General features: G+C 44.2%; 1 protein-coding gene across 2 annotated transcripts in view; it reads right to left on the reverse strand.

Annotated features, from left to right (window-relative positions):
- Nucleotides 1-13879, reverse strand: part of rasgef1ba (RasGEF domain family, member 1Ba) — a 129144-nt gene that overhangs the window by 1485 nt on the left and 113780 nt on the right. For both annotated transcript variants that reach the window (XM_026186876.1, XM_026186877.1), the window contains 8 exons: nucleotides 13491-13565; nucleotides 12558-12653; nucleotides 11969-12071; nucleotides 9771-9850; nucleotides 8360-8455; nucleotides 4656-4751; nucleotides 4065-4188; nucleotides 3236-3308 (listed from right to left, as the gene is read on the reverse strand). In XM_026186876.1, coding sequence (XP_026042661.1) covers nucleotides 3236-3308; nucleotides 4065-4188; nucleotides 4656-4751; nucleotides 8360-8455; nucleotides 9771-9850; nucleotides 11969-12071; nucleotides 12558-12653; nucleotides 13491-13565 — 743 coding nt within the window. The remainder of the gene's footprint in view (nucleotides 1-3235; nucleotides 3309-4064; nucleotides 4189-4655; nucleotides 4752-8359; nucleotides 8456-9770; nucleotides 9851-11968; nucleotides 12072-12557; nucleotides 12654-13490; nucleotides 13566-13879) is intronic.

The raw sequence follows: 13879 nt of genomic DNA on the forward strand, positions 1-13879 counted from the left end.
CTGCAGACTTTCATCACAGCGATGTTTAATGATTGCAGTGCTCAGCCTCTTGCAAAAATGGCTGAGGAATGTGAAGCATGACTGTGCAATTCATCTTTAAGAACCTGAAACATTAAGGATCCTTAATTTCTGCTCTTTGTCAAATTTTTTACAGTGTACCAACTGCAAAATATCTTGGACGACTTCCATGAATGTTTCCCTTTTCCCTGCAGGATGGATGCTTTTAATACGACAGATTTAAGCAAATCTGCTGGAATTTTACAGTCCTAAGGTCCAGCACAGCGACCGCCACAGCAACAGTCTGCCTTTAGTGGATTTCCAGGTGTAACGTGTGTGGATGTAGGGGGCGACGGGCAGCGCTGGGCACGGCAGCACGTTCTGCTGACGCAGCTCGGCCGGAATAAAGTGACAGATCGTGTCGCAGTGGAGGCAAAGCTCAGGGGACAAACAGGGTTGGCAGGCTCTCAGGAAACGTGACCACACACACTCAAACACACGCGCCCACACACACGTGCACACACACACACACGTGCACACACACACACACAGCTAAGTGGATTCACCCCGGCTGGGCTTAACCCAACACTCGCAAGGCTGCCGATCCAAAAACCTGCTCTCACCTTTGACCCCTGCCAGAAGATCTGATTCATACGTCTGTCTGCATGTGGGTGGCTGCGCATGTGTGGGGTCAGCTTGGCGATCTGAAGCATGGCTGTCACGCTCTGAGTCATGTGGTCACTGTTCATACATACTTGGTGTAGTTTTACATCCATTTTTCCTTTCTTGCATCCACATTTTAAAAAGAAAACTTGCAATCAGGTCTGTGTGAGAGCAGGGTGGAGAAGCTGCACTGGCATTGTCCTTCATATGGCAGAAGTTTCAAAGCTGCCTTTCTTTGGACACTTGGGAGCAGAAATAAGGCCAACGTTGCTGCGAGTGGGGATGTCTGCTAGCGAGTTTAAGGCTGAACTACAACCTAACTACTACTTTTTTCTTTAGTTCACCCAAATAAATTATTTATTAATGTCAGTTACAGTGTTGGGACTAACGCGTTATTAAGTAACGCGTTACAGTAACTACGTTATTATTGTGGTAACGAGCACGGTAACTAGTTATTATGCCAAAATCAGGAACGCGTTACTCGTTACTGGGATTTAGATAGGCTCGTTACTCGTTACTTCGTGTGGTGGCTATCGCGGAGCTTCCACAGATTCAGTAACATTAGCAAGTGGTGGAGGCAGCAGGTGGATGAAGGAAAAGAGACCCGAGGTGGCCGCCGGTCCAAGTGTGAACTGAACCTCAGGTAAGAAGTTATGACCTGCAGTCTCTCTGGGTCAGATATGAACCAAGTTTAGGTGGAGTTTATTTTCGTTATTCTGACTTTTTCCGTACTGCGTGCTAGCTAGCATGACGGAGTTTCTATACAGCTGGGTGGTGCTATGAAGTTAATGATGTTGAACTTTATTTTGTTCATAAGTTATTAGAGTTGCCAACCGTCCCGTCTGGTATTCAGAGAAAATATTACGCGTTTCTTATTGAGGTGAAAAGGAGAAACAGGTTTACCTTTTAGGTGACATGGATGAGTTGAAGTTATGAACTGTTTCTGAGAGACAAATAACACCAGGATCCTTTTTTAGGTAGCTGACAGCTGGTAACTGTGCAAGTGCGGATCTAGCAAAGTGTTGCCAGGGGGGCATGTAGGGCATTAACAGGGAGAGGGGGGCACAAAGAAATACTTTTCTTTCTTATTCTCATTTAAAATGTCTCGCTTTTAAAAAATAATTATCTGAATCTTACAACAAACGATTGATAGATTGATGCATATATACCATCAGAACAGTGTACATCACTGTCACAACAGCGTTTGTTTTCATTCAAAGGCTTTATGATTTTTCCTATAATGGTGGGCCGGTCTCTAGTCAAAATGCCCGGGACGATTTTCTGTCCCAGTCCAGCCCTATATGCAGCTCATCTGCAGTCTGGTGTTTCCTACATCTTCCTATTCAGAAGGCAGAATTTCCGAGTTCTGAGTACAATCGAAAGCACCACGACTGCAGTTTTTGTGTTGATGTAAAAGGCGCACATGACTCTGTGACGTAGGCTAGAATCATGGCAGCAGTCAATGACGGTCCAGGCGTGGGATTTCTCTCGTGGAAATATGCACATTATCTTTTCCTTTCTATTGGTAGGTGGCACAGTGCACTTGTGGCAAGTAAGCAAGCTAGAAGACTGGCAAAGTTATGGAAGCAACACATTAACAAGAGAATTCTGAGTAAAACCAAAGTTTCAAAGTAACTAGTAATGTAACTAAGTTACTATTTTAAAGTAACTTACCCAACACTGGTCAGTTACCATTTCCCACGTTAAATTTTACTTCCTTTCATATTGTGCCACCTACCCACCTCTACCTCACAATGTAACTTAAATAAGTTATAATAAAGGCTAAAAACACCCCAAATGTTTTTAGAAAATGGCTTTTGGAGCTGGACCAATCGCTGCTGTACTTCATTAAAGGCTCAAAGAGGAATTCATGAGTTCATCTGCTAACAGAATGAGGATTATCCTGTTCTTAGTGTGAACCTCTAGTGAGAGCTGCAACATTAATGCGAGTCCAAAGAAAGGGCAGAGTGTTTTCTCAGCCATCTGTTGTTTTTACAGCAATTTCTTGTAGTTTAATAACTGAAAACTTAAAATCTGCAAATTTTTCACGGCCACATAAATGAATCTGATCTTAACAGTTCTCAGCGGAGAAGCGACGCATCCCTGACTCAGTTCGTGTCAATTTAACTTCAGCGTGATGCTGAAGCGAGGAAATATCCCTCCGTCAGCTCTCTGGGGCTTAGAGCCACCTGAACAAAGACATTTTTCTCTCATCCATCTTCTCACACACACACACAGTACTGTGTGACAGGAGGGTATGGCGTTATTGCGCACAGAAGATGTAATTGTGTGAAAATGACTGATGTCTTTACACGCGCGTGTGCAAGCGACGGCGTGGCCTGGAAGACCGATGACAGCCTCTGTGTGTGTTTAATGCATTTATTGAGTAGCGTGAGGGGTCAGCCTCACAGCGTGACCTACATCCCTCTGGGTGTGCCTGGTCAGCGGGGAGACCGGGCAGAGGATGCGGGGTGACAGCCGTGATTGAAAGACTCGAAGCCCCTGAGGGTGAGTGTGTGTGTGTGTGTGTGTGTGTGTGTGCATGCAGAGTGAGCGGGGAGGGGTTCATACACACCTCAGAGACTTCCATCTGTCCTTCTCCATGTTGTTCTCAGGACCTTCACTCTCGTATGATGCCAGATACAGAGCTGCAATGAGAAACAGAGCAAGATCATTCAAAGCTGTGACATTTATATGCCACCTTAACCCATTTTCCCCTCACTCTACTATTTTCTGTAGTAAATGCTGTTGATACTCAAAGCTGATTGGTCAGTTCAGACAGTGCGTTTCAGAGTCGGGAGGATTTTACTCCCCGTCGGTCTCTGATAACACTGCGATAGGAGCCCGAACCGGTGACGAGACTTTGAAGTGGATTACAGGAGACTGAGACTATCTGTGCCGCTGGAGCACGAGAGGTGATAACGAGGTGTGTGAGGATCTGAGGATTAGTCTCTGCACTGCTATATTATTATGATTAAGGACAAAGAGGCGGAGGGCACATCATTTTGGTTTCTTCTGTTTCATTCCACACCAACGCTTTATCATTACTGACACAAAGTAACAATTCTCCCTATTAGGGATTTAAAGTAACAAGGTTTGCTTCCTTAGTTTTAAATCTATGACTATCTTAGTATAATTAGAGGTGTTTTCTGAGCTCGTGTAAATGTATTGACATGTATGGCTTTGTCCATTTATTTCCATGTTTACAGACTTGAAATCAAATGGTACGTGCCCCCCAAAAACGTTACTACACAGCTACACAGGGGAGGAAAAGCACAATTTTTCACTTGTATAGATAAAGTGTCAAACCAAGCCTTGATTAATGTCTGTAGCTTCATATTTAACATGGACACATTGGTTTCCTTTTTTTATTTAAGATAACCTTTAACGTTCAATGAACTCACCATCTTCGGTGAATACCGGAGCGGTCAGCAGGTACTGAAGGATCTTGCGATCCTTCTCAAACGGACACTCCACTTTCTTCCAGGTCATGAACTCACTCACTTGTTTGGCGAGCTCCCAGAATTTCTGAAACAGTAACGACATAGGTTGGTTATTCAGAAGGAATCGACATGTTTCAAATGAAAAGACTGCCTTTGAATGAGGTTAGGGGTAGCGCCACACTGCGGTACTCGTCAGCTGTTAAGAAGTGTTAATGTGTTCAAATACACTTATTTATTTCATAACAGGGCAGGATACAGACGTGGTTCAGCAGCAGCCTATTTCCAAGGATAGAATCAGTCCTTAAAATAGTCTGATTCGGGGTAGCTGTGACCAGCCACGAGTGGAAATAGTGTTTGGTCACTGGTCATCATGGAAACACAGCTGATATTTGCACACTCAAGCCTTACTTCTGCATTTCCCAGCAGTCTTTAGAGAAGTGGTAGTAAACAGCCCAAAATTTGTTTCCATGTGTAGTAAATATCGCGACGCTGTCTGACACTGAAAGTCATGTGAGGGGAATCTCCCGTTGGGAAATATCAAATTCAGTTTACCTCAAAGTTGATGTGGCCGTTCTGCAGCCTGTTGGCACATCCCTCGTTGAGGAAGTAGATGTCTTTTATGAGCAGGCTGAAGAAAGGGATGACAATCTGCAGGGCAACAGAAACAGAAAGGGATTTAATATCAGCGAGCAGATATAAGGGGGATTTCCTTATGACTCGTAGGTGTGTGCTCTTTTCTAAACAGCGATTCAAAAAGGATTACGGTTCACAAAGAGGATCTCTGCTTCACAGGAGAAACACACAGTAAAACTAGCGAGTTTTCCAACTACAGAAGTCTGTAGCAGGGTGTAAAAATACAACCTGTAGCTAAAAAAAACAGAAAAAACAACTAATGGGGAAGTGAGTCTGAGGTAAAGAGGTCAGTTTTCCAGAGAAGAAGAATTCCCCTTAAAAGCCACTTAAATAATTCATTGCCATAACTTACAATGATTTAGGTCACTGCATGTCTGTCTGTCCACACACACACACACACACACACACACACACACACGGAGGAAATAAGGAAGAAGCACCAGCAGGTTGTAAGCTGGTGGGTTATTTAGAGGATTCAACTTTCTGGCTCACATTTATCATCTGATACGGCTCATAAGCAAAACATGTTTTATACTGAAGGCTGCTGTAAAGTGGCACACTGACCTATAAACCTCCTCAGTCTGTCACCTCTCTCCTCACTGTCCCCACCCAACATTAAACATTCATGGAGCTTTCAAAGGAGCAACCGAAGGAAAAGCAACACACTGAGCTCTTCTTCAAACCTACATTTGTGTTGCACTTTCTATTATTCATACAAAGTCACTGTGTCAGACGCTGTACTTGTACAAGCCGCCCACACCCTTTGTTTTTAGTTCTTCCCACAAAATCATTTTTCAAGCCAAGCCAGCGAATCTCGCTCATGTGCTTTTTGTTCCTCATGTTCTTCTAAAGCTGCTCTTGGCCGGCTCGGATTGCACGCCTGTTTGTGTGAAATTATGTCTCCACACCGTCCTTTGACAAAAGTTGGGTGCAGCTGACTTGCATTTAACGAGGCCTCGGTGAAGTCACAAAGTCAGAACATCAAGTACAGCGAGGGGTCTGCAGGGGCAGGATGTTTACAAGAGCCTGCCTGTGTGCGTGATCTCAGGGCTGTTGTCATACACACACGCGCACGCACACACGGGCGCGTACACACACGGAGAGTTTAAGGAAAAAAAGCCTGCAGGAGCTGAAAGGAAGTAGTTTTCACAGCTGGACATGAGAAGGTGTTAAAGGCCTGGAAGCCGAAGGGAGGCTGGATTTTGTAGCAAAATGAAATCTACCTTAAGTTGATGAAATGTGCAACATTTCTGTAATAGAGATGACTGAATCACCCGAATACAGTTGCTTTAAAATGGGGATTGCAATTGGTCCAAACAATTAATCCACAGCTATGTCGATACGAGCAATTATGAAACCACTGACAAATTAAGAAAACACTTGTAAGCTTGTAACAATCCAGTGTGCTGCTGGGAAACCTTGGGTTTATAACATCCATGTGGATCTTATTTTGAAGCCTTGATAATATTCTGTTGATGACATGCAGACGGAGAGCTGGATACCTGACGGCCAAGTAGTCGTTCCTGGTATATCCACCTGAGTGCATCGCTCGGACCCGAGCAGGCGCCTTCCTGAGCATTGTCGCAGACCTTACCACCACATCAAGTTAAACATTAAACTTTAAACCTTAACATTAAACCTAAGGTGTCACCCTGGCCTCCCAACTCTCCACATCTGACCTACTCGATACTCGGTCGAGCAGTTCTCTTTGTTTACAAGCATGCAGCTAGGTAAACATTACATCCGAGCCGAGGGTCACACCGTTAATGGTACAGGCAATATTTATTCTGCACAACTGTGTAGAAGATAATAGTTCTTACATACAAAAAATAGCGCTGCAGGCGAGGGAAACACTGTCAAATTTTATTTTGTGGTGAAATGACCCTTTATCTTCTTAATTAACTGTCTCCATCTGGTTAAAACAAGTCTTAGAAGAAGAGTATGCAATGCAACTTTGTCCAAACTGGAGCTGTTGCCACATTCTTCCTTATAAAATATCTCACAATAGTTGCTACACAACCAAACACGATCCACCGAGTCTGGTTTAGATCAGCTGTTCGGCATTTTGTTAACATGTTATTTCAAGCAAATGAGCCAACATAGCAACAAGTGTTGGATCGTTAAATCTTTTCTGTCCTCACTGCAAAGAACAAAACCTACAGCAAGAATAGGCTGAAACACACGTCGTCAGACTGAAGCTCTGCGAGTGCCTGACGGACACTATAAACACCCCCCGACCCCCCAAAAGGAGAGGTCACATGCAGGAACATACCAGACTTCTTGGGAACTTTCCATTTCATAACCCTGACCTCTTGTACTGGACTGTTTGCATATCTTTGCTCGAAAAAAGGGGGGACATCCCTCACGAACCACAGGGAGCTGCACACACATCGACAGTACACTTTGTCTCCACTAAATAAAAACACCTTTTTTTTAAACATGATGACGGGACGAGAGGCTGACCACTAATGTCTGGCAGCCCACGAGCTTCGGGGCGGATCGCATTCGGTCAGGGTGGGTCGAAGCAGCAGAGAACGCTATGTGATCTGGCAGGAGGCCATGTTTTCGTTTCATTCCAAAGCATCTTTGATGAGGAAGAAACTCAGACCCTCCTCATGTTTTGACCCTCATAACTTGACCTCTGCGTCCCCTCTGCACTACACTGTTATGTAACCTCCGTCCCTCTGCAGTCCTCCCCGGAGGCTGCTGATGCTGTAAATATCACGGGAACACACTGTGCAGACGATTTCAAGATACGCCGCTTTGGTTCTCTGCACTGCCTCAAACACTTCCTTCCACGTCACAGTGCATGAGAATAAAGTCTGAGATAAGGTCTCCACTTTTTGCATAACCGCAGTCAAGCGTAATACGTCCCCGCTGTGACACACGTCACCACTGAAAGGTCACGACAGCTGTCAAATGGTTTATAGTAAAGACACCGAGCCACCGTTCACTATAAGTGTCTCTGACTGTTTACATGAATTGTAAACCAAAGTCTGGTGTTCACATGTCCAGCTGTTCAAACTCTTGGGTCTGCATAAACACTGGCTGCTTGATGTGTCAGTATCAAGCAGCAAACTCCAAAAACTGCAGTTCTTTGACTGGCCACTTGAGGCTGAATCCAATCCTCATAGACTCCCAGTCTTAAAATGCCCAACTTAACAAAATAAATAACAAACAAAAAAAATGTTTACATCCTGATCAATGGCAAAGACCTCGAAGTTAGTGGGTGAGCGATATTCTTTATTATTTTTATTAGGGTGTCGCTTAATTAGCAGATGTCTTTGTCCACAATCCAACGTCTGACATCACCATGGTTACGTCCATCTTTTAATAAAGGTCTGTTATTCAGTACGAAAATATCTGTCATCTTTTTGGCAAAGAGAAATAAATAATCGGAATCGCAGCTTTTCCCAGAATTGTGAATCCGATGCAACAAATGTTGCGCTTCAAATGTCATCGTCCATATTTAATTTGCTCTCTTTCTGCCCGACACAAGGCGTTCAGATGGGAGCTGAACTACAGGTGAACCAGTTGGAAAGTTAAGATTACGTTTAAATATTCAGAATAGACAATCTCCCGTAAACACGCCACCATCAAATGCGGGAACATCAAGGCCTCACCTTCTCTCTGCTGCTGTTGGCGGTGATTGATCTCTGCGTGGCTCCTCTCAGTGCTGTTCTGTAGTTATAGAAATTGCTGGAAGGATCCATCTGGTGCTGTGGAGAGACAAATACAGAGTCTGTGTGAGCACATGCCTCTGAAATGTGAGTGGATCTGATGGCCCAAAAAGCCGGCGACATGTGTTTTGGCTTAACACCAGTGGAAGTGCTAACTCTGTGCCTGGATAATACTAGTTGACAAGAAAGTGAAAATCACTGAAGGAAACTCTGAAACTCGAACAAATCTTCAGTGAAAATTATATAAAATGTGGTTTTATTATTAGTTTTAGTTTTCACCATGACGACCAAGTATCCTCAGGTTTCAAATATTGTGACATAGGATGTAGTCACATATGGGGGGGGGGGGGATTATAAAACAATCAACAAACAGACGATGCCATTGGGTCTGCGACTTTCAACAAACTAAGCAGCAAATTAACTCAAACACAAAGTTTGGGATTCACCTAAAAGAAATCCTCAGAGGGACAAAAGATAAAGATAAAAGGAAAGCATCAAGAAGGGTGCGACTGACAAAAGGAACAAGAGCCAGCAGAAGAGGAACGACGTGGATGATCTCCAGTGAGACGTGAAGAAAACCTAAAGAACTCGAGTCTTTGAAACCCTTTCAGTTCTCGCAGAGCGTCCCAGACTCACTCGTCAGATCTATTTCAAAAGGGCCGACTGATGGCCCGTTGGGCTCACTGAACGTGTTCTTGCGGTATGCTGGGTTTTCTCACACACCTCGGGGAGGAAGGCAGGGCTGCGTGATTTGCACACCCAGTTACACCTTAACATCTGGTCCTCCCGGCTGCTGGGCTCCATTTATTTCCACCTGATCCCGACAGAATCATCAAATTTCCCCTTATTTTTCTTCCAGAATGTACCAAGAACAATCATAGGTGTTCGATTTTTGTTCTTTTCTGCACTTTGCATGTTCTGACTTAAAACTGAACCTTCAGACTCAGATGTTCCAGGAAAATTCTGTTGCTTTACCATATAATCATACTAAACTTGGAAAAGGCTATCATGTGCTTTGGTTTAAGAGAAAGGCTTCAACTAGCTCAGTTCTGAGAGTCTCTGTTTTTTCTGGATTTATGAGCGATCTTAGTCATGGACAGCAAACCCTTTATTCTCCCACTCAGATCCACGCTTGCAAAAGCTTTCAGAATGACCCTGTTTTTCTCTCTTACCCAATAAATCACTGACAGCAGTAGCTCCCCCGCAAACCCACAACTAGATTTGTCATAAGTGTTTACCACAACACTGCCACTACGCGTGGGAAAAACTTAAGAGTTGAATTATTAAAAGTGAGATTATAAAACACTCACTTCCTGAGCGCTGGTCAAAGTAAATCTCTTTTATACAAACTCACCTCTAGAATATCAAACTTGGCTGTTTTGACTTTGCTCCAGGTCTTCTTCAGCCGTGACACCGGACTCATGTTCATCCCAGCTGCAACACAAACACACACAAAAACAAAGGCCATGAGAGAGAGATCACACGCCCGTGCAAACACGATCGCATTAACACATGGCATTTTCCCCATTCAGCCAGACAGACGCACATCCCCCTCCACCCTTCCTCCCCCCCTCTGCCTCCCCTTCTCTTTCTTTACGTTGCTTCTTCTGGTGCAGCAGGGCAGCAGGAACAATAGAGTTAACACACGCCTTGTTTCCCCTCCCAGCACTCTGCTTCCCATATGGTAATCCTCTGTGTGTGCCCGGTGCAGGTTCAGGCAGCGAAGGGTCACCAACAGAGCAGAACAACACCACAAAAACAGCCCTGGGGTACTCTAAAGAACTCCGGTTCACAGACAGAAATATAAAACTCGAAACCGCGAAGCCTCGTGTTCTCCCTGAACTCACTTTGATTCCCAGCAGACAGTTTGGCTTTTACACAGCACCGAGGGACGGAAGCGAATGCAGGCCGAACCACGGAGGCATGTGACGCTGTGTGTCAGAACGTGTGCTGCCTGGGAAACGGCTCCATCCACTCACAAAGAGACCAGTGTGAAGAAGGACAGGTGCTAGCTGTAGTGGTCCCTCTGGGACACATACGAGATGATTATTATACCGTTAATGTCTTCTTCTTTTCAGCGCAGTCACAATGTCGCCAATGACAAGAAGACACTGACAGTTGGGGGTTTTTGTTGTTTTTTTAATGAATTAAATGGTCACTTAACTCCAAGGCCGATTCTAGCCATGCAGTAGTTTAGATAATAATGCCCTTCTTTTTCTTTTCTGATCCAGTTTAGACAGGAAGGAAAACCAAATCTGGATATTTCAAGACCTGAAAAAATAAATGTATTTGCTCATGGAGACACAGCTGATGGTAAATGATCTCTTTTGGGGGGTAATAACCCTTTAAAAGCATCACAAACACAGTGTCCCTGGAGACGAGGCTGGTGTAGAAGGATTTGCCTGTGGCTCTCTTCCTCGCCGTCTCTGGGGAGGACAGAGGACAGCTGGCACTCCAATATCCTCTCCTCCCTTTCTCCCTCTCTCCCTCCCTCCTCCCCTGTGTGCTCACACTCTCTGGTCAGTGCTGACCATCTGCCCGGTTTATGCCCTCTTCCAGTCCCGAGTCCGCTCCCTGTTTGTAGTGGACGCAAAGACTCTCCACCCGCCCTCAGGCACCGATGACCAGACACGCTCTCCTCTAAATCCTCCGAGACTCAGAGAGTCTTCTAACCTCTTAGGCCTCAGTGTTTTTCTCATTTCTGATCTGGAATCAACCTGGTTACATTTATCGAAACTAATCTTGTTTTTAGAGACACGTTAACCCCTGCAGCTGTTTAGTACAACCCGGGTTTGCTCCACAATGGGCAGAATGTGGAGAGAAATTACATAGAAGAGGCGGAAATATCAATTTCTCTACTGAAAGTAACCTCAAAAGACCAGGATACAATATGCTTATAGTTCAGCCATTGTACAGAGTGAAGAATGGAAACTCCATCAGTGATACGCCTCGAGTTCAGCAACTATTGGCTTGATAATTCACACTCTTTGTCCTGCAATTTTATACCTTTTGGGCTATTTTTCAAAAGCGCAGACACTGGAAGTAGGGACAATAGGTTCATAAATGTATTTTACAATGTGCAGACTTTGCAGTGACTATATAAGAGTGATTCTGTAAGTACAAGCAGACGTAGCAGAAAGCCATGGGAAAAACTGTCTGAGTGACCAAAGAACAAATTCCATCAAGACAATTATCTGCATGAACTCCGCTCCATCTGCTGCCAAGTTTCACTCATAATATTAAACTGAAGAAAATTACGTAAGGTGGAAATGAACTGAGACAATGTCAGGAGAGGTTACTGCCACGGGGCGACTGCACCGCAGCATGAACAAAACAAACAAACTGCAATTTATAGCACTAATCAAATTTATGATGATGCCCACAAGACAACAAGCTCTGTGCAGAGGCCTACACAGGAGGAAGCAAGTGCAGAGTGCACGTCTGAATGAGGAAAGTGCAAAGCATCACCTTGTGGGAACAATCGCTTCAGGTTTTGTGCAGCAATGAAACAAAACTTTATCTCAGAGAGAAAAAAAGAGAACTCCAACTCACATATGATGGCCATGAGGGAGTTAAAGTTGCCGATGTTGAAGCATTCCCGCGCCACGTCGATGAAGAACTCGATGACTCGGGCTCGGTGCTTCTTTTTCCCCGGCTGTTAACAAAATGGAGAACATTAAAAACTGCATTATGCCTCAGCTTTATTTCCAACAAACACATTTACCAAACAGCGAAGTGCTGTTCCCCGAAAAGGTTGTAATCATTGTCGGGGAGTTTTTGTTTCTTTCTTTATTTTATTTGACAAGCATGAAAAGTGTTTATTTAGCCTGTCCCAGACACCGCAGCCTTGTTTAACCTTGTTTTAGGGAACTTCCTCTTTCAGCTGGACTTTTGGGACATGAAAGCTACGTCCATCTTTTATTTACAGCCTATGGTTCGGCCATATTTTAATGTATTACGCAAGAATCTAGTGTAAACTGAACTGTGAACATTTCTTTGGGTACTTCATTCACTAAACAATTATCTGAAAAATTAACCTTGCGATTTTATCCCTAATGAAGATAACAGTGGTTGTGTACCATCAACAATCCGCCTTCATTAGCAGTGAAGTTTACTGCTTGGCTTGCTGTTTGTTACCTACCATGCAGATCTCTGTAGCCACCAGATAACTGAGTCTGTTGAACCAGTCGACATAGGCCTCCAGGTTGCTGGCCTTTTTGTGATCACTGAAGCAATTCTGCAGAAAAAAAACACCAAAGAAAACCCACCTTCAGTTAGAACTGAAGTTAAAAGCAAAGCCAGTCGATGTCAATCGATTCAACAAATTTAAAAAATAAAAATAAATGAGTGGACCTGTGCAGCCAATAATACTCAGCTTCCCCCTGCTTTTCATCTATAAGCACAATAGCGGTCAATGTTATTCACATTACGCATGCTGGCTCTTTGTGTGGATTCCTCTTGATATAATTCCACACATTCCTCGAGCCTTACGCCACTCGCGCCCATGCCGAGTTCCCGCCACTGAACATGTCGCTTTTTATGCAGACAGACTGAGTTATCCCCGTGTTTTCAAGTGGCTCGTTGGGGGTACGAGGCAAGCTAGCCTAAAAGAACAAAGGCAGCCTTAACCCCCATCACCCTGGCTTCCAAAAAACTGGCCCGTTGCCTAGCAGCCAAACGCCAGAAAAGAGACCACACCGCCCCAAAACACACACACACCTTACCAATGCAAACCCTTGGCAGTAGTGGTTGCTAGGAGATGGGGTGCATGCATGCCCATCTAATCCAGACACTGGGATGATTTGAGGAAATTGTGGTGTGATTGAGTGTGTGAGGGGAGCGGATATGTGGTCTGCTGCTAACGTCTGCAAATAACCTGCCCTCACTTTGACCCATGCAGCAGGCAGTTACTGCGCTGTGTAAACTTAACATCCTTCTGGAAGAGAAACTAGGCCATCGGAGACAAATCAAGTCTACACACCAGATTTCAGCCAAAATAAAAAAAAAAAAAATTGCATAACTACTGTATGTGTTTTCTTATCTGCTGATGTATTCTGAAGCATGCAGTCATTACCTTATCATTATCCAGAGGGTCCTTGTGGACGAAAGCCTGGACGAATTCTTCAGGTCCGATGTAACTCAGTCTTTCCTGAAAAGGGAGAAAGAAAAATCTCTGAGAATCCACGAACAGTTTGCATCACACCAGGACCGTAAAAGGTTTAGTCACCAGATGGTTTCCCTACTTGTTCAAAGTTAGTTTGGGACTTATCTCGCATCATTAAAGCCTACATTTTATCTCCCTTTTTAGAACCTTTGTACAATTAAACCCTGTTTTTCACATTGATTTAGCTGATATGTAATGACTGTGGTTAAGCAGCACTGTTTCAAATCAATCAATCACCACACTGATTTATCAGTCCATCACAGAGATCTGGTCCTGCTCTGACATGCGTCGCCCTCTCT

This window comes from Astatotilapia calliptera, chromosome 12 (assembly GCF_900246225.1).
Source record: "Astatotilapia calliptera chromosome 12, fAstCal1.2, whole genome shotgun sequence".
NCBI classification, from domain to species: domain Eukaryota; kingdom Metazoa; phylum Chordata; class Actinopteri; order Cichliformes; family Cichlidae; genus Astatotilapia; species Astatotilapia calliptera.